Genomic DNA, 21,236 nt, shown 5'->3' on the forward strand with positions numbered 1-21,236 from the left:
GGGATTATGCAGATTTTTTTTTAAAAATGTTCCCACAATTACAAGATACATCAATGGAAAAAAAATAATCCCAAAAAAGAGATTCAAATTTCCTTTTAAGTGTTTTATTTGAGATTCAGTTTGGTCATCAGGGGGTGGGACAAGAGAAAAATGACATTTTAGGAGGAACTCCTGACTTATTTGGTATTTTAAAAAATATTTTCAAACATTCTTTTCTCTTAGGTTTTTTTTTTTTTAGATTTGGTCTCAGGACAAGTACATTCACACAACAACTGCATATTTTAGCATTTCATACATGGAGTTTTTGAAATTTGATGAATGGGATGTAAAATGTCCTCCAATTCTGGAATAACTCTCATTCACCTACCGTAAGGAGAATGGATAGACTTAATGAAATATTGCAAGCTGCCTTTATATTTTTGTCTTCGATATCTTGAAGGATTCAAATTTGTGGGCCTAGTCTTGTATTCTGTTGATCTATAACTGCTCCTCAGTTTTATTTGCAATAGCCTACCTATGTTCATTGTTGGCTATGGGTTTAATAGTATTCAAAGTTAGCTAGGCTATAGGTTAATCCCAGTCCCAGATTCCCTCCAGAGGAACAAAAATGAGGACAGCTGAGTTTTGTTTCATTTGGGTCACCTTGACAGTTTTCCCCCCACTTCTTAGCTTTTTACTGAATTAAAGCCTTATTCGCTCTGAATCCATATCACCTCATTTAACAAACCCTCAGCACCTCAGTACAGCTGTTTTAGCACATCAATCAAGTTCCATAAAACTCACCAAAACGCGGGTCTAATCACCAAATTGAAACATGAAATGACACAGAATCATTAAAAGGAACCTCGCTGCCATTTTATAATCCTGCAGAGACGGTGGGCAGCACATAAAAAAGGCAAGGGCAAATGCTTTAACGGAGGAGCACTCCGGTTAAGTCGTTGAACCCGTTGCCCTCGACAAAGATGTCTCCTGCGGGAGGGCTGGGCAGCCAATGGGAGGACGCGTTGAGCCGAGGTGGTGGAATTTGAGCCAATCGTGTTGCGCCGCTTTGGAGAGACGCTGAGGCAGCTCTGCCGGGATACTAACAGCTACGGAAAAAGGGCTAAATAGTCGCTGAGAGAAGAAGAAATCCTCCAACTGCCGTGTTGTTTTCAGCGATGTAGAGAAAAGGGACTGTAAGAAAGCAGGTAAAGCGTTTCTTTTGTTCCTCCGGGCCTGCTCTCCGGGTGTACGAGTGTGTTTTGGAGGCTGGCAGCGTCATGCCGGCAGGATGAAAGGGATTAGGGCGCCGTTACTGTGGCAACATTAGATGGAGGGATACACACTCCTCCTCCCGTCTAATCTGACAGTGTGCCTGATGGCATTTGAGCAATTATTCAGCCTGCTGAAAGGGCCTTGGATGTTTTCTGTCTTACTCAGTCGCCTAAATGCGTCTTTGATGCTTCTGTCGGCGGCTGTTTGTCTACAACCTCATTCTGAAACAAAAGAAAGAAGAAGACACACCACAGAGAGCCACAGTAAACACACCTGTTTAATATATAATATATTGGAATGGTGATAATATTTCTATGATAAGCACAGTCTGGAGGGAAATTACACTTGTCTTCACAACAAAGAAGCCAGAATAACAATAATGAAAAAAAAGAAACACTGGATTGCAATTAGCAAAGGTGAGGAGTCAAACAAACAGGCACTAATTAGTCACCTGTCTTCTCCAGTTTATGGTCAGAAGTCTGTTCACACCATTAGGGTTGGCTAACAATAAATAAAAAGGTCACGGGCTAATATATTTTTGGTGCAGCAGAGAGCAAAATAAATGCATAAAATACCATTTTTTAAATTTTACTTTGAAAAACAACATGGACCTTAGAGCTGCAACAGTCAAAATTTTAAATTTTTAATGTGGTAGTGTACGTCTGCTTTTCACCTGAATAGGAGAAAATTCCTGTGGCCAAATTCAAAAATCTGATGGAAATTCTGACTGCACAACAATGAGAGCTCATAAAGCAACAGATAAACACCCTCAGATTTGGAATGAGATGTTCGACAATCACATAAGAGTGTAACATTAGGGTGTCTACACGCTTTATGCCGTGTAGTATATTTCAGCTATCATCCGAGGCTGGTAGTGTGAAGTTTCACTGAAGCTCCTGGCCACATAATCTCAGCTTGATTGCTTTTCAGGCCAAAAGGGGTATTTAAAAACTAGTAATTAGCCCACAGTGGACTGAAAGGTGGGCGTTATTTAATGAACTCCTAGCTCCGTCTGTGTGTGTGTCAGAATGTCACCGCTACAGTTGAAAAGCTCTAGGATGTGACGATGGTTTTCATTCTGCAGGACCCATGACCCTGACACGAGGATCCTTCACCTACTCCAACGGCGAGGAGTACCACGGGGAATGGAAAGAAGGCAAGACTCACCTGCTCAGTCACCTGCCCATCCTCCATCACTGGCCACATTTGCATGAACAGCAGACGTGTTGTAATGTGATTAAGGCAATAATGCACAGGCGTAGCAGAGACGAAGCAAATGCCACATAATAATAGAATAATGCTCTTAAATGTAGGAAGTGTAATCTGCAGTAACATATGTGGAGTACTCAGACCTCATTTGAATCAGCATATATCAGTTTGAATATTTGTACAGCTTAGTGTGGACATTTTTTGATCCACCAAGGAACGCGGCGGAGTTATTTGGCGATCGGCGTTGGCTTGTCTGTTTGTCTGTCTGTGAGCAACATTATTCAAAAATGGACAAATGGTTTTGTATGAAATTTTCCGGGAAGCTCAGAAATGACGCAAGTCCAAGTGAGTAAATTTTGGCAGTGATGCAGCTTATAGTCTGGATCCACGGATTTGTTAAAGATTTCATCCGTCGGAAATCATACAAAGACTGACCAGCCTTGGCAGACTACTGCGCTCACTAAGCGTTTTTTTTTTTGTATTATGTACACTACCGTTCAAAAGTTTGGGGTCGCCCAGACAATTTCATGTTTTCCATGAAAACTCACACTTTTATTCATGTGCTAACATAACTACACAAGGGTTATTAGCTAACACAATGTAGCATTAGAACACAGGAGTGATGGTTGCTGGAAATATTTCTCTGTACCCCTATGGAGATATTCCATAAAAATCAGCCATTTCCAGCTAAAATAGTCATTTACGTAGAAAAGACATTTGCCTTTCTTTCAAAAATAAGGACATTTCTATGTGACCCTAAACTTTTGAACAGTGGTGCAGATGCTCAGCTCACTTCTCTGAGAGCTGGACTATCACCACTATCATTGTCATGGGAGTCAAGACTCAAGGCAATGCTGTAAGATATGAATATCTTCCACAGTCATGTTATAACATAGAATCCATGGAAATTGTTTGCTTATTTGACATACTGTATCTGGACAAACAAACATTAGATCGTCTTTGAAGCATAAAGGAGGTAAACTGAACAATGCTACAGGGAAAATTGTAATTTTCAATAAATATGAAAATATACTCTCATTCAGAAGTTTGCAGTCACTTAGAAATGTCCTTATTTTGAAAGAAAAACATGTTTTTCAATGAAAATAACATTACATGAATGTGAAATACAGTCTAGACATTGTTAATGTGGTAAATGACTATTCTAGCTGGAAACAACTGATTTTTATTGGAATATCTCCATAGGAGTACAGAGGAACATTTCCAGCAACCATCACTCCTGTGTTCTAATGCTACATTGTGTTAACTAATGGTGTTGAAAGGCTCATTGATGATTAGAAAACCCTTGTACAATTATGTTAGCACATGAATAAAGTGTGAATTTTCATGGAAAGCATGAAATTGTCTGGGTGACCCCAAACTTTGAGCAGTAGTGTAAATCTGATGTACCGTATTATTCTTCTGTGGAAAAAGTAAGTGCTAAACATGACTGCAAAAGTTAGCATTGCACCCTTTAGCAAGACTAAACTTTTCGAGCCACTGTGCATTATTGTCTACTACCCTCCAACATTGGCTTACTAAAATCTTTGATCACTCTTCAGGCAAAATTTCTTTGGCTGCAAGGTGTGTGAAGGTTTGCTTCCATGTACTGTTTCATATCCCCCTCCTCCACATCATTTCAATGGGGTTCAAACCTGAATATTTGAATCCATGCCATTTTTCTTTATGATTTATTTCAAAGCATTTGGAGATCTTTTAAAATCCTTTGCCAGACTCATGGGCATGCACAACCTTTTTACTGAAGGCCTCGGAGAGTTCATTAGATTTTGGCAAGATGACACCCAGCACTTCAATAGCAAAGACAGCAGCAGACCCTAGATGTTGGCTGTCTGAATAAGACAAGCTCCACCTGTCACTCCCTAACAAGGTTCTAATCTTTGGCACCTAATGTGGAACCCCTGCTTCTATCTCTATTTTAAGCTGTGATCAATGCCGGGATGGACTTATTTTTCCCACATGATCTTTGTTATTTTGTAATGAAAATATAAAAATTGACTAACAAATTTTTCATCTTACCTTATTTGCTTGGAAGTGTTTTGAAGAGGATCACATTTGCTGGTTCAAATACACCACTGTTTAAAAGTTTGAGGTCACCCAGACAATTTCATGTTTTCCATGAAAAGTCACACTTTTATTCATGTGCTAACATAACAGCACAAAGGTTTTCTAATCATCATTTAGCCTTTCAACACCATTAGCTAACACAATGTAGCATTAGAACATAGGAGTGATGGTTGCTGGAAATGTTCCTCTGCACTCCTATGTAGATATTCCATTAAAAATCGGCTGTTTCCAGCTAGAATAGTCATTTACCACATTAACAATGTCTAGACTGGATTTCTGATTCATTTAATGTTATCTTCATTGAAAAATACTGCTTTTCTTTCAAAAATAAGCACTTTTCAAAGTGACCCCAAACAGCAGTGTATGTTGAAAAAGCCGTCAGTTTCCATGTGGTGCACTTTATTATACATGTCCAAGCTTTATGCAAATGCAGACAGGGTGTATTTTTCAGAACATTTCATTTTTGGGTCAGCTGAATAAATAATATGTGGATATAACATAAATAAATCTGCATTAAATAATTAAGGGAAAGGTCAACTGCAGAGCACGCACGCAAAGGAAGGACTTAGAAATGATATTTTTCTTGCTGATGCACAGACTTGGATTTATTTTTTTCTTCAAAAATCACTAATGATGAGCTCTGATTGTCAGTAAAAACAACCATCCTGCCGTACATGTCCAAAGTTTAATGGTGTGTTGGAGCTTTTTCTCCAGTCAGCAGGCTTTCCCAGGAAAGTTGAGCAGTGTGATACTTAAATAATTGGAGAACACCCTCGGTTTTATGGTTTAAACTGAAAACTACTGTAGCATCTCTGGGCAACTCTCCACCCCTGGTGCTTTGAATTATCTCTGTGATGTCCTGCAGAGATACAGTACTGTGCCATTGTTTCAGAAGTTTCTAGAAGTTTAGATTCTTTTCCATCATGCAGTTAAAACTGCATAAAGCTTTCGTTCAATTCAGCTGTCTTTGTTCCATCATCGTTGTAGTTCACTGGGAAAATGTAGAGTTCCTGAACAGCAGACTTCAGTGACAGTGGAGAATCTTTCAGCTTGAGTTTATCTGTTAAAGACTCACAAGAAAATTCCACACATGCAGTGCCTCCCTTTGGTTGGTGTGTTTTAATCCATATAACAAAACTTTTCATTACAAATATGTGTACTGTTAGACCTGTAACTGCTAAGTATGTTACAAAGATGTGTTCAAATGTATATAAAGGAACTGGTGTTATTTCAGGGGCAGGAACAAATATTTATTTAGTTTTTTGTGTGTGTTTGCTGCACTGATTAATACAAACAGTAAATGGTATTATTTCACATTTACACAGGCAAGTGTTGATCAGATTTCATCATTACACCTAACACCTCTGAGCTGAACCCAAAGCCCCGCGGTCTAAACTCCTCTTCCTGGCCTGTATTCACCCACTCCCACAGATACCGGTCCACCGAAGGCTGTGAATCTCTCCATAATGATGGTGCTAGATTTAGGTGCTTTTCAGATATGGATGTGAGCACAATTGTTCTCACAGCAGGATAGCGATTTGTTTGTCAGACATTTTTCTGAAACCCGACTGATGCTAGTCCTATCATGAAGTGGGTGTTTGGCTTTTAAGTGGCAGACGGTGGTGATCGGTTGTTTCATTCACTTGAACGTAGCCAGTCTGGTGGCACAGCAGGGGTGCTAACACACAAGACAAAAAATGTGCTGTGTCGTACAACTAAAAAGCTCCTGGTGGATTACTTTGTGAACACCATATTAATGCAATTACTTTGCAATCAGTTCATGAGAACAACAAAACAAGAAAAGCACTCAGAGAGAGCTGTGTTCCACCAAAGCTGCTCATTCCCCCGTATGACACTGTCAGAAATGCAGCATTTCTTTAGAAAAGTTTATTTGTTGATGATGATCAAAAATCGCGGCAACATAGAATGTGTCCATTTAATGTACAAACAGAATGACCTTACACTGAGCACAGGCATGTGTTATGCATGTGTACGTTATGTATGGCTATCGAATCGCATGACTTAAATATGTAGCGGCAGGAATTGATGGGACTCAAACACCCCCACAATTTAATGACTTGTTCCTTGTATCATTTCTGAAGGAAAAGTCCCAAAAAGTCCACAGAGGTGGATTCAGTGTTTGGACTCTCTGGGAGCCATGGCACGTAAACAAATGACACTTGACTGCAGATTTAACTTGTACAACCTATTTATTGAATGGCCAGCTGAAAATAGCTTTTTAAAGGCCGAATGTAAAAAAAATAAACATATATATGTTTGAACAAGATAATCTGAAAACCCAGTCAGCAGGTACATCATAGAGTGTAGATATTAGCTTAATGCTATCAATAATTTACTCACATTAGTGATGCTGAGTTGGCACCGGGCCCAGTTAACTGAAGCTATTGATATGCTACATAACGTTAGCTGGCCATCAATATTTCGCAAATGTCTATTTAACTTGTAAAATATATATAATTATCTTAAGATTATAACTTTTCTCCAGTAAGTTGCTGCCCTATTTTCCAAGACAACACTCCCCTGACTCTCTGACCTGGTGCCTGGGTGGTTGACATGACGTCACTTTCAAGGCTGCGTTCTGGCAACACCAACGTCATATTATCCAGACAATTCAAAGAGTAGATACTGAACAAGATAGTTTTCTGTAGTTTACCTTAGTCCTCGTGAGTACCCAACACAGTGCAGGACTCTGGTGTGAAGGGGTAGACATGCAGCGGCGGTGGTATATTTGTGACATTAACAAAAAAAAATTTAAAAAATAAATTTTAAGGAGAGGCAGCTAGGATTTAGGAATGATGGCCCGCCGCTGCTGAATGAATGTAGAGGAAACACTGGGTGGATTTGTAGTAGGATCACAATCATGATCGTCAGCAGGCAGCTGATGTAGTGTTCACTTGTTGTCATAGTTACAGTGACACTGTGCTGCTATCTCACAGTGATACAGAAACCTTTAACAAATCTGTGGCATCACTGCCTAAATCTAGTCAGTTGGTCCTTGTGTCTTTTCTGACCTTCCATGAAAATTCCATCCAAATCCATTAGTCTGTTTTTTAGTAATGTTGCTGACAGACTGACAGACAAATGCCGATCTTCACATGAACTCCACCGTGTTCCTTGGCAGAGTAATAATGGTCTTATGATAATTTCTAAACTTATCTCTCTGAGTAATACCAACTATGCTGCACCTGTTCTGGTGTAGGATGCGCCTTTAAACACATTATTCTGTTGCTCCTTCTGGATTTCCTGGAGTGTATTTGATTGTCTCACTGGCACCTTTAACAACACCCCCACCACCACCGCTACTGCAGCACGCTATCTTGCTTTCATGCAGGGCTGTTTGCAAACTGAATCCTCACTTGAGGATACCTAGTAGGATAAATGGATAATGGGAACGCCGGTAAATATGATACAAGAAAGTTAACTCCGATGGCTTTTAATTAATGTGAGATTTCATGTCAGGAGAGAGGTGGGTGTACTGTAAATGATTTCCAGCAGCAAAAGTAGCTTTTAAATGAACATGCACTCTCATACAAACAGATTGTATTTAATAGGCAAATAATTAATTAAACACAGAAAAAGGTGTCAAACTGAAGTCTGTAACTACTCTAGACATGCATACGCGCACACAGACCATCTGGTGCCAGTGAGCCTGCTGAGACAGGATATCACACTACCTAAACCAGTATTTGCACTTTGACAAAAACACTTAGACAACCTTTAGGGCAAGGTTAAACAAAGAACAAAAGTCTGGCACAGAAGGGGGCGTGAGGCTGCGGAGAGAGGCATATGGTCTCTGCATGACTAGCAAAAAACTGTTAAACTGGTTTGGCTGTGATGCTCTGATACGCTCAGGTTTTACAACACAGCAGTGTGGGGATTTTTTTTTTCTCAGTGAGGAAAATTAGTCTATTAATACATGCAGCTTTGCGTTGGCTGTTTGGAACTGCCAGCATTTTTTTTCTGGCAGTTTGTTGTTTTTATCAAACTTATTTGCATTATCTTTTAAAATTTATTTAAAGATACACACATACTACCGTTCAAAAGTTTGGAGTCACTTACAAATGTGCTTGTTTTTGAAGAAAAACATTTTTTTCAAAGAGGATAACATTAAAATAATGAGAAATAAAGTCTAGACATTGTTAATGTGCTAAATGACTATTCTAGCTGGAAATGACTGATTTTTAATGGAATATCTCCATAGAGGTACAGAGGAACATTTCCAGCAACCATCACTCCTGTGTTCTAATGCTACATTGTGTTAGCTAATGGTGTTGAAAGGCTAATAGATGATTAGAAAACCCTTGTGCAGTTATGCTAGCACATGGATAAAAGTGTGAATTTTGGTGGAAAACATGAAATTGCATGGATGACCCTAAACTTTTAACGGTAGTCCATTCAACATAAATCTTCAAAACAGAGTAGATGTTGTGGATGTTTTGATCACTTCAGACAATCTACAGACAGACAGTGCAAAGTTCAATTGTGTACAGAATTGCTGTTCTTCACATTTATTGTTGACTTAACTTGATTTGTTTTCTTTTAGTCAGCTTTTGTCTCTAGCTCAAGACCCTTTCATCTGTCTAAGCAGAAAGACCGACAAATATAGTCGACCAATCCAACAAAAAGCAACAACCTTGAGTTTTAGCTCCTATAACACATCTTGAACAGTGTTAATTGTTCAAGGTGTACTTCTTACAATCTTAACCCTGCTGTTATCTTTGGGGTCAATTTGACCTCATTCAATGCTTAATGTCTCGAAATAAATGGCTGATATAATTTTTTTCTTCATATTTAATGACTTTTCTTAATTTAATGGGGACAACTGGGTAACAATCAAATAAATGTGATGTAGTACCAGAGTTCTTTGGGGTCAGTTTGACTCCAGGCTTTTATCTACAGAAAACACAAAATAAATATCCACATTTTACACAGTTTAGTTTTGGTTCTTTGGATGATATTGAGGCTATTATAACATGCAATTTTAGAATCTTCCAAAAACTTTAGGGCTCTAAACTTTTTGAAATTGTGTTTTTCTTGGGGTCAAATTGACCCCGAACATAATAAATGTTACGATACTATTCCTCATAACAGAAATTGGTTTTCATTATATGTTATAGAGAACAAAAATATGTACTTTGAAATAGTGTAAAGCCATTAAAGCAAAAAGATTTTTCTTTCTAATTTTAGGTCAGTCAGTGAGATTTTATTGTGATCTGCAAATTTCTGGTATTCTGGATGAATAAGGGGAGTGGATGGGAGTTTTTCTTTTCTTTTTTTTTAAAGGGCTACTTTGTCAACAAAAAGACATTATAGTACCTGACACATAAACCTGGGGAACAATTTCAATTATAATAATTTTCTGGAGGTTTAAATTCCTAGAGTCAAATTGACCCCATGGATAAAAGATGATTTGAATGTTATAGGAGGGTTAAAATGTGCCAGTTTTTACCACAGCAAAGATTTGTTTCTGCATCTACTGTGTCTACATATTAGATCTGTTCAGATACATTTCGATTTTCCTTCCCCACCTTTTACACTTTGACAGTTCCATGTGCAAACAGAGCTGAAGTACTGCAGGGAACTGTTGTGTAACACCTTTTTTTCTAAGACACCATCATTTTTTTTCCCAAAATATGTGTGATTACACATTCTGTTGAAGATTTGAGGTAACAGCTGCTGATTTGGTGAAGTAATGTGTAAGTGTGAGTGAGCGTGTTGTCATGAACACAGACTGATGCATGTCGTGCTTCGGGCCTCTGCGTCCATGCATGCAAAGTCACTGTTTGCACACAAACATGTAGGTGTGTGTCGGACAGAGGTCTACGGTGTCACATGAATAATTCAGCGGATCGCTGGTTGAAGACAGGCCCGGGGGCTATCATGTTACAGGAAGTAGGTTGGCTACATCCACAACAGCCCAAGGAACAGCCAGAAGCCATTTACTACTGTACTTTGCCCATGCGGTCATTTAACATCTATGCATTACCGCTATTGATTGACATAAAAGCCGGACAAATTCAGCTAAACCGTAATTAGTCAGAGACCGTGACCCGACACGTGATTGGAGAGAGGCGTTACAAAGAAGCTGAACGACAGATTAGAGTCTGTCTGGAGGGATCAAACCCAAGAGGACGGAGAGGAAATGACTGTCCCTCGCTGCAGCGGTCTGCTGATAATCCGTACCTTCAGTAAAAAGTACACTGTTAGCTTCACCACCATCTGTGAAATACTTCCACTGCTACATCTTGATTTAATTGTATTTAGTAACACTTTTAATGCACTTAAAAATGGTTGTGGGTCATTCCAGAATAGGAGGACATTTGGGCTTCAATTTTTTTGAAAAATAAACCTTCTCTTTTACAGTTTTCTGCTCCACATTCATCAATAATAGGTAATAAACTATCAAAGGCTTGATTGGCTCAGCTTACACATCAATGGTACCATTTTTATTCCATGTTTTATTTGTTGTTTGCTAACCCTACTCTAATCACAGTAACAGGGTTGCTAATCCATGCTAATGTTAGCTTTTTCTCAGCAGTAAAAGCTAGATATTTAGCTAGCTGTTACTGCTGACCAAGAGGACAAACTGACTGATGGAAAAAAATCAAGAAAAAAGGGAAAAAGAATTTGTCTGATCTTGATAATATGCATAACAGGGTCTAGCCAGTCTTCAGGAAAACTGTTTGATGATGTTAATTCCAGTATTTCATGTGATTCACTGTTTTCTTCTTCCTCTAAAAAGGTCTCGCTACCAGCGTTAAAACAAAAAAAAAGAGGTTTGAATTTAATTTTAACTGCTTTATTTGATATTCATTTTGTTCATCAAGGGGTGGGACAAGAGAAAAATGGCATTTTAGGGGGAACTCCAGACTTATTTGGTATTTTTTTAATGATATTTTTCAAACATTCTTTTCTCCTAGTTTTTTTTAGATTTGTTGTCAGGACAAGTAAATTCACACAACAACTGCATGTTTTAGTATTTTGTACATGGATTATTTGAAATGTGATGGTAAAATGTCCTCCTATTCTGGAGTGACTTGTAAAGTTTGGTGGAAGACGCTGCTTTTGGCCTTTGTTGCCTCTTTTGACACTTAACAGATTGCTACAGATCAGAGGCTAGTCCATGAAATTTGTGCCTCGGGCTGTTGCTTCCTTGTCAGGGCTGCTGCAGGCTAAAGAGTCGGATTTAAGCTGCCGTTGGCCCTCTTTTCTTTATGTACTCCTACACCCTTAATTGAGCTTGCACACATAAACACACATCAGCACATGTGGAAGAATCGACTTTGAAAATGGAATGCAGAGCTCCAGATTTAGTTTTGGCCAAATCTCCTCTCCAAATCTCATGTGAAAACCCTGCTGAGATTAGACAGAGAGCAGCACTTTAAGCAGCCCTGACAGATGGCCTGCCTAATTTACTTTGCCATGAGCCGGGAGCGAGGGACAACACTCACTAGCCCCACCCAGCCTCACCCCCTACCAAGCAACCCGTTTCCCCTCCAGTACATCCTCGCCTGCAAATCTCCCACTCTTCTCTCCACTCCAACAGTTTCATGGCACTTGGTGAGCATCCAGTAAATCCAATTCCTCTGCCACGAGGATAGCGGGACCTCTTCAGCCCGTGTTCAACTGTGCTTCACATCCACTTATTTTCCAATTTCCCGCCGGGCCCGCTAATAGAGGCTGGCAAGAAGAAGCGCTCACTTCTTTCCGTCCCTGTTTCTGTCGACTCCCATCCTCCTTATGCTAGAAATTAGTCGCAGAATTAGAGGGAAAACTGGGTCTCACCTCTCTGGCAGCCTTTGAAGAGGTGCAAAAAGAAAGAGAGCAGCACACATTTTGTTGTCAGCACTAATGAGCTAGATCTGAATTAAAATCTAAGAATATTGCACGTCTGACTTCTTCCTGGGCAAAATGACTTCTACTGTCCCCAGAAAATTTGCACACCCACCTATGAGGTTATAAAAATCTATAGCATGGCATAGTCTGCCTACCAGTTTGTCTTATTCAGTGCTATACTGGCTTGTTTTTGGATTAATAGTAGGTATCTTAACCCTAACCAAGTACCTTATGAACAACAGAAAACCATGAACACAGTATTTCCTTCACACATTCCTGAAGGCACATTTTATCATTTGCAGTTTACCTTTTCCCAACATCTTGTCAGTTGTTTTGAGCCCGAATATCCAATGTGACTGATTGCGACACTAATACTGTAATAATACATTTGCACATTTCTGTATCACTTTGTGGATTTTTTTCAATATCATGTTTTATACATTACCGTTCAAATGTTTGGGGTCACTTAAAAATGTCCATATTTTTGAAAGAAAAACGGGTTTTTTTTCTAATGTAATATCTCCATAGGGGTACAGAGGAACATTTCCAGCAACCATCACTCCTGTGTTCTAATGCTACATTGTGTTAGCTAATGGTGTTGAAAGGCTAACTGATGATTAGAAAACCCTTGTACAGTTATGTTAGCACATGAATAAAAGTGTGAGTTTTGGTTGAAAACATGACATTGTTTTGGTGACGCCAAACTTTTGAATGGTAGCATATATTTTATTTTATTTTATTTTAATTTACCTTCACTTCCTTTGTGTTGCTGTATTGTTTACCTCTCTATTGAATATCCATGCTGCTGTAACAACTTATTTTCCCTCCGGGAACTAATAAAATCATTTAAGTCTGGGCAGGTGGCATGGCTCAGTGGGTAGAGCGGCTGTCTTGCAACCGGAAGGTTGCTGGTTTGATCTTTGCCCTGAAGAACTCATGTCAAGATGTCCCTGCATGGCAGCTTCCACCATCAGTGTGTGAATGTGTGTGTGAATCATGTGACATGTAATGTAAAGCACTTTGGGTATCTTTCAGGTATAGTAAAGCGCTATATAAATACAGACCATTTAGCATTAAGTAGTAGTACATAGATTTATATAACATTGTTTTCATGTTTTGGTGTTTATACAGAGTGTTGAATCTTCAGAGGTTCAGTCTTTCTGGCAAAGGGAAGTCCAAAGAAACCTTAGAATCGTAGGATTTCTCTATAGCATCGATAATTGATCTCTGTGAAACTGATTTGAACAGAGCCAGAGCTCCTTTAGACTAGCAGTTTCTTCGCCTCTAGTCCTTGTGCTGAGGAATTTTATTCATCTTCTCAAGTCTCTCTTGGCAACAAAGCAGATTTCCCAAAATGTTGATTCTCCCCTACTGCCACACGTCGTGCCATTAACTTTATCTTTTTTGAAACAGATGTGTTTGCATTTAAAATGGCGATCTACCTCATCTAGAAAGTTTTCTTGTGCTTTTCATGTGAAAGTTCTGTATTCCAAAATTGGATGAAGGCTCAAGGCTGTCCATCATTAACATGAGGAAATGCCTAAATCATGACATCAGAAAGCAGCAAGCTTTGGATGCTGAAATGAGGGCTCTGCTATGCACTAATGTTGATCTGGATAAATATGTAGTTACACTGAGAAAGTGCCATTGCAGATGTAAAGCATTAACCCTCCTGTTAGGTTCATTTATCAGAATGTTACTGTGGCATGTTGAATTATTCAAAAATGTCAGAAACCAAAAAATCCCAATAAACATTGTTTGTATCTCATTGTTAACACCATTATTAACCATTTCTATCATAGATCATGGTTCGATGAGGATAATTCACAAAAATATATTGGAAAGATCAGCATATAAAATACAATAGTTTTTGATGACATTGTTTTTTAAATGTATTTTACATATTTTATTTTATTTTATCTTATTGACTTTTAAAATGGGTCAAATTGATCCACAGCAAAGCAGGAGGGTTGACGTCAAGCATGTAGCTTTTCAGGTGATATTAGGTCATGAAATTAGCCAAATTGTTCTGGAAACTGCTGCATATCCACATAATCTGACTCAAAGTCTTGATTTGTCAGTGGTTAAGCTTTGCAGACAGACGTTTCACTGATAAATGTCTCATTGACACCAATATATTTGCGTCTTTTAACAGCCAGAATTATGCAGTCAATAGAGGAAATGTGTGTTTCCTTACACAAAGCTCACATCATGTTTTGTCGGTATCCCTGTCTTCTATTGTTCCAGTTAATCTTGCCACAGAGGTGTCAACTTAACAATAAGAGAGAAAACAAGACAGAAGAAAAACATTGGATGTAATCGCTTCATGTAAACCATGTGAGAGAGAAGAAACTTCAAAATTGTCCCGTTTTCAAGGATTGAATTAACTGTGCTTTTATATATTGATGGACTTCACAAAGCATCTTATTCCAGCTCAGACGGTAACCTGTCATTTCTTACATTGAAGCAATACAACAATGGGAGCACAGACCCTGAGCATATCAGTTAACATGACATTGAATGCAACATCCTTATTTCTCCAATCTGATAGTGTCCTTGGGAAGTAAAACCACTGGCTGAAACCTTGTGTGTAACATAGAAACAGGATATTTTCAAACATCGTATCATCCATTCATATACAAACTGTAAGTTCTTAAAAGACCATAAAGACTTATTTATTTCCAAGGTTTCCATAATCTATTCAGTATTATTCTGTTTTTCAACAGAACTGCTTAGTGGAGATTCCATTTAGCCTTCTTTAATACACATTTGAGTCTTCAGATTCAGCACGGTAGCTGTTTGAATCTTTTTAATTCAGGAACAGACAAACAGCAACAGATGTACAACAGATTGCGGCGCAGCTCTGCTTCATGAGCCTTCTGATGGTGTGAAGTAGACGATCCTCACATCGGAAACCTTTACCAACAACCAGAGAAGATTTAAGATCCAATGCATTTGGACTAACACATAAACAAAAAAGCTCCACAACAGGTATCATTAAACTATCAAACTCCACAAGTATTGGGTTCAAGACTGAGTTTTAAACGCGTAAATAAAAATTCAGCTGTTAAACCAATAAAGGAGTGACATAAAGGTCAGTTTGGTGTAAATCTGATAGTAATCAATGGAAATTTCAAATTCTTTGTACCTGTTAGTGACAGACATGTTCAATTTGTACTTCTGTGTATTTTTTTTTAAATGTGTGTGATTTATTTGGTTTTTACTGGGATTACACCTTGACTATAATGTCTGAATGACTACATGACTAGAGAGAAGTTAGCGGCTCCTGCACACATTCCAGTTCAACCTAATACGATTAATGTTTTGTCTTCTAATAATTTTGTGACAGTCGGTATCACATACCCTCACAACTTGCTTTCTGTGCTGTCATCTTTTTGCTTTGGACCTTTTAATTCCATCAGAACTTTATGATATCATCGGGATGCTTGTTCCATTTTTCTTGTATCTTAGCTTTGAATCTCTCTGGAGCTGTTTCAATGATTTTACGAGCCTCTTGCTGCCGTTGCAGGTCTGCGTCATGGCCTCGGTCAGCTGACCTTCAGCGACGGGACGTGCTACACCGGACAGTTTGAGAACGGCCTCTTCAATGGCTGTGGGGTGCTGGTGTTTCCTGATGGCTCCAGGTTTGTACCTCCTTCCCTGCATACTTCAACTTTGAATTCTTGAAAGAGTCAGACAGTTTGGCCAGTTTGGAGACGTGTTGTTGCATCTGTTAATCGGCAGATTACTTTTTGTTGATGTCCCCAAATACATTTTTTTTTGTTCCAGTCGAACCCAAGTCTTTTAATATTTACTTTATCCCCCAACTAAGTCGTAATCAGATTTTTCTAGATAACACATGCACAAGTTTTTACAGATATTCTTAACAAATTACATACACTACCATTCAAAAGTTTGGGGTCACTTAGAAATGTCTTTATTTTTGAACAAAAAAATTAAAAAAAATTCTCCAATGAAGACAACATTAACTCCTTGACACCTGAATGTATTTACAATTAAAGAAAAAAAATTGTGTGTTTTTCCTTTCCAGCTGATGCTAAAATAAATGGAGATTGTTAGTTTGTTGGTTACACATAGAGCAGATATATAATAACAATAACAGAGCTACATAAAAATTGGGTCACACTCTGACCGGTCCTACGAGAAACCAGTGCTTGCAAAAGGTTCTGAGGAACGTATTGAATATGCACAAACCAGCACTGGGGGAATGGATACTCTATCTCGGCTGCAGTCTGAATGAGTGGTATGATGCAAATTCACAACAATAGGTGTCAAGGGATTAGATTAATCAGAAATCCAGGTTAGACATTGTTAATGTGGTAAATGACTATTCTAGCTTGTAACGGCTGATTTTTAATGGAATATCTACATAGGGGTACAGAGGAACATTTCCAGTGATGGTTGCAGAAGACATTTACTAAAAACAAGCAGAAACAATGCAGAGATTTGGAGGCAAACAGGGAGTAAGGCAAGGACCAAAGGAGAAAGAGTGAGATACGCTCATCTCATTTCCCTACTTTGAGCCTCCTCGTCTCCTCTATCCTCCTGCCTGTGACCCTACAATCTGATCTTAGTGAATCCAGAAGTATGTCTCATTTCCTGAAATGCTTCTTGAGGAGAGAGGAAGGCTGCTGGAGGAGCAGTCAGAAAGGAAGCACAGTTGTACATGAGATGTGATGTAGAAAAGAGGCATGACATCCAGTTGGAACATATAACCATGTCAAGAGCAGGCCTGACAGATGTGTGTCTACAATATACTGTATGTCTCTCTATCATCATATACAATGCAGTGAAAAAGTATTTGCTCCCTTCTTAAGCGTTAGTTTTTTTTTGCATATTTTCCTCACTTTAATGTATAAGATCATCAAAAAACGTAAAGGTGTGTTTACTTGGGTTACAAAGATAACCCAAGACAACACAAAATGCAGTTATTAAATGATGATTTCATTTATTAAGGAAAATAAAACTATTCAAAGCTAACTGGCCCTGTGTGAAAAAGTAATTGCCTCCGAAATCTAATATCTGGTTGGGCCACCCTCAGCAGCAACAACTGAAATCAAATGTTTTCTAAAACTGGCAATGAGTCTTTCACGTGTCTGTGGAGATATTTTGGTTCACTCTTCTTGCGGAATTGTTTTAAATCAGCAACACTGGAGGGTTTTCCAGCATGAACAGCCTTTTTAAGGTCACACCAGCATTTAAATCAGATTCAAGTCCAGACATTGACTGATCTTCATTTAGTTTTTTTTTAAAGCCGTTCAGGAGTCGAGATGCTGGTGTGTTTTGGAACGTTGTTCTGCTGCAAAACCCACATGTGTTTCAGTTTGAGGTCACAAACTGATGGCAGAACGTTCTCCTTCAGGATTTTCTGGGAGAGAGCAGAATTCATTAACCTGGCAATAGCCAGATTAATAATTGTGTAGTACTTGATAGTACTCCACAATATCAATCTGGGACCGCTCCATGTAAATCCGTTCAGAGGAAAGAGGCACGGATTGGACAATGCAACAGTATGTCCCGCCTCTGACAGGTTTGTTTTTAGCCAATCGCGGGATCTTCACAACGAGCGGAGCCAATTGGTAGATTAAACTCTTACCAAAACCCGTAGGTAAAAAAGCACAAACATCTTTACCATCCAGAAATGCGCAAAGCGCCTCTCGTTGTTCTTCCTCCTTAGGAGATTCGGCTAAAACTAACTTAATAGCAGCATCTACACGATCGTTGTCCTCCTGCCATGTTTGTTTTGATCTACTGGCGCTTGGTGTCGTCTTCACACCCGGATATCCCGCCCCACACACGAATACTGCTGCGTGATTGGCCCGTGCCAACTTGGCTCTGTACGAACAGTGAATGCGGGAGCGGTGCAAGATGGTTTCTTGAGAGACTTGTGAACTCACAAATATCGCGAGAAATCAACTTGCTGGCAAGGTTAAGAATTCATGGTTCCATCACTCACAGCTCGTCGTCCAGGTCCTGAAGCAGCAAAGCAGCCTAAGACCACACTATCACCACCATGCTTGACTGTTACTATGCTGTTCTTTTTACTGAAATACAGATGTAATGAGACACACACCTTCTAAAAGTTCAACTTTGGTCTCGTCAGTCCATAGAATATTATCTCAAAAGTCTTGGGGATCATTCAGATGTTTGACGAGCCTTTATGTTGTTTTTGGTCAGCAGTGGTTTTGACTTAGAACTCTGCCATGGATCCATTTCTGTCCAGTCTCTTCCTTATTGTTAAGTCATGAACACTGACCTTAACTGAGGCAAAGGAGGCCTGCAGTTCTTTAGATGTTGTCCTGGGTTCCTCTGTGACCTCCTGGATGAGTCGTTACTGTGCTCTTGGGGTAATTTTGATCGTTGGTCCACTCCTGGGAAGGTTCTCCACTGTTCCATGGTTTCTCCATTTGTGGATGATGGTCCTCACCATAAGGATTGTAAGCCTTTCCAGACTGATAGATGTCAGTGACTTTATTTCTCATCTCTTCTTGAATTTCTTTGGATCATTTTGTTGCAGCTTTTTGAGATCTTTTGGCCGACTTCATTTAGTTAGACGGATTCTATTTAAGTGATTTCTTGATTGAGGTCTGGATGTCATCAGGTTTGGGTGTGGTCAGTGAAATTAAACTTGCTTTCCAAAAAATATGATTAGCCACAGTTCTTGATTTAACAAGGGGGGCATTTACTTTTTCACACAGAGCCAGATAGGTTTGGATGGCTTTTTTCTCTTAAAACATTAAATCACCGTTTAAAAACTGCATTTTGTGTTTACTTTGGTTATCTTTGTCTAATATTTAAATTTGTTTGATGATTTTAAACATGTAGGTGGGGGAAACATTCAAGAAAATAAGAATTTGAGAAGGGGGTAAATACTTTTTCACGGCACTGTATTTGAAATCTCTGCACAAGAGTTTTCTCTTTCTTGCTCTCAGCCTTTTGTTAATTTGTGGCCGTTTGACACGTAAGTAATGGCGCTAATGCTGTGTGTTAGGAAGGCTGACATTCTGCACTTTGATTCACACCAAGCTCTTAACAAAGTTGTGAATACAACACAGTGCAGGTCTGTTTTCTGCTCTCAGTGAAATATTGTCTGGTTTGCTCACACACATACCGCCTGTATTGTACTGTTGCTATCACTGAATTATGTCTTTGTCTGGTTTTAATTTCTGTCTAAACATTTGTCTTCCCCACCGTTTCTTTCAACGCATTTTTTTAACAAGTAATATTTGTGATTCCAAAAACACAGAAAATAAAAACATGCATTTTTGATTCTTAGAAGAGACTGGTGTGAAACTATGCGCTGAATTTTTTTTATCACCTTTTTAAAGTTTAGATGATAAATGTTGAAGGAAAGCTTTTATACTTTTCACATTTAAATTTAAAGGTTTTTCCATCTGTCACATCTACACCCAAAGTCCCTAATCTTCAAGGCCGATTTTTCTACATTGTTACAGTCAAACATTTGTTTGTGTACCAAAAGAAAGATTCTTCTTCACTCTTTTTCTGTCAGTTCTTGCATTTTTTACATGAATTGCTGCAGAGTTCTGTTATTCCAAACTAAGAATGCACTTTTTCATGCTTGTAAATGTGTTTGTGTGTGAATGGTTTTTAGGTATGAGGGTGACTTTGTGCAGGGAAAGTTCCAAGGAGCCGGCGTCTTCACTCGCTTCGATGGCATGAGGTTTGAGGGCGAGTTTAAAGGCGGATGTGTGGACGGCTACGGTAAGACTTCAACTACTCAACACTATGGCATAGCTTTGACTGAACTGGGATGGATGTTTTAGTGCGCCAATATTTAAAAATGACTCGTGGTGGGTTGCCATAAAGAAAATAATCAAATTAATTAGAGGCTTTGCAATTAATAAATCGCGATTAATCACATTTTTGTCAAATAGCAATATTATGTATATACATTCCTCGTTTTTTTCAGTTTGTGACACATTTGCTGAACTTGCTTCTTCTACATGTATATTCCATTGTCTGCAAGCACAAGTGCGTCACTAAAGCGGCTGATAAATGAACCAAGGTTGGTAAAAACATAGAGAAAATTTAGATGAAGAGAAGAAAGATTTTCCCTCTACTCGCTTTTATGTTCTCAAGAGTCGTCACCTTAAAAGGAGAAAACACAGAGTTATCAGCGGCCAGTTTGTGCCTAAAAGAGCTACTGTTTTCTAAGTAGTGCTAAAGATGCTGTTAAAGTATTATAACATACATCAGTGCAGTTTTGATTTTATATTAGTGATGGGACACGATTAAAACAATGAATCCAATTAATTCAAGGCTTTGTAATTAATTCATCGTGACTAATGACATTTTTGACAATATTGGACACAATAAGTAAAGTTTTTCAGTTCAAATACAGTGCCTATCATAAGTATTCACCCCCTTTGATGGTTTACCCTTTTATTGCTTTCATAAATCAATCATGGTCAATAAAATTTAGCTTTTTTAACAAAAACTTTATTGGAAAAAACTCTTTAATGTCAAAGTGAAAACAGATTTCTATAAAGTAATGTTAATGAAAGAAAATTATATAAATGAAAATAATTGTTTGCATAATTATTCACCCCCTTCAAGTCAGTATTTAGTAGATGCACCTTTGGCTGCAATCACAGCAGTGAGTCTGTGTGGATAGGTCTCAGTCAGTCTTGCACATCTGCCCACTGCAATTTTGCTCCATTCTTCTTTGCAAAACTGCTCAAGCTCTGTCAGGTTGCGCGGGTATCGGGCATGAACAGCCCTTTTCAAGTCCAGCCACAAATTCTCTATAGGATTGAGGTCTGGGCTTTGACTCGGCCACTCCAGAACATTTA

General features: G+C 38.7%; 1 protein-coding gene across 2 annotated transcripts in view; it reads left to right on the forward strand.

Moving 5' to 3' along the window:
- The first annotated feature begins 986 nt into the window (after positions 1-986).
- The window catches only part of LOC110963005 (MORN repeat-containing protein 4-like), a 71,793-nt gene continuing 51,543 nt past the window's right edge, over positions 987-21,236 (forward strand). The window contains exons 1-4 of one of the 2 annotated variants that reach the window (XM_051946241.1): positions 987-1,187; positions 2,339-2,410; positions 15,932-16,046; positions 20,036-20,145. In XM_051946241.1, the coding sequence (XP_051802201.1) occupies positions 2,344-2,410; positions 15,932-16,046; positions 20,036-20,145 (292 nt within the window). In that variant the 5' untranslated portion in view covers positions 987-1,187; positions 2,339-2,343. The remainder of the gene's footprint in view (positions 1,188-2,338; positions 2,411-15,931; positions 16,047-20,035; positions 20,146-21,236) is intronic. The other variant, XM_051946242.1, reaches the window with a different exon arrangement.

The sequence above is a fragment of the Acanthochromis polyacanthus genome, chromosome 3, assembly GCF_021347895.1.
Source record: "Acanthochromis polyacanthus isolate Apoly-LR-REF ecotype Palm Island chromosome 3, KAUST_Apoly_ChrSc, whole genome shotgun sequence".
NCBI classification, from domain to species: domain Eukaryota; kingdom Metazoa; phylum Chordata; class Actinopteri; family Pomacentridae; genus Acanthochromis; species Acanthochromis polyacanthus.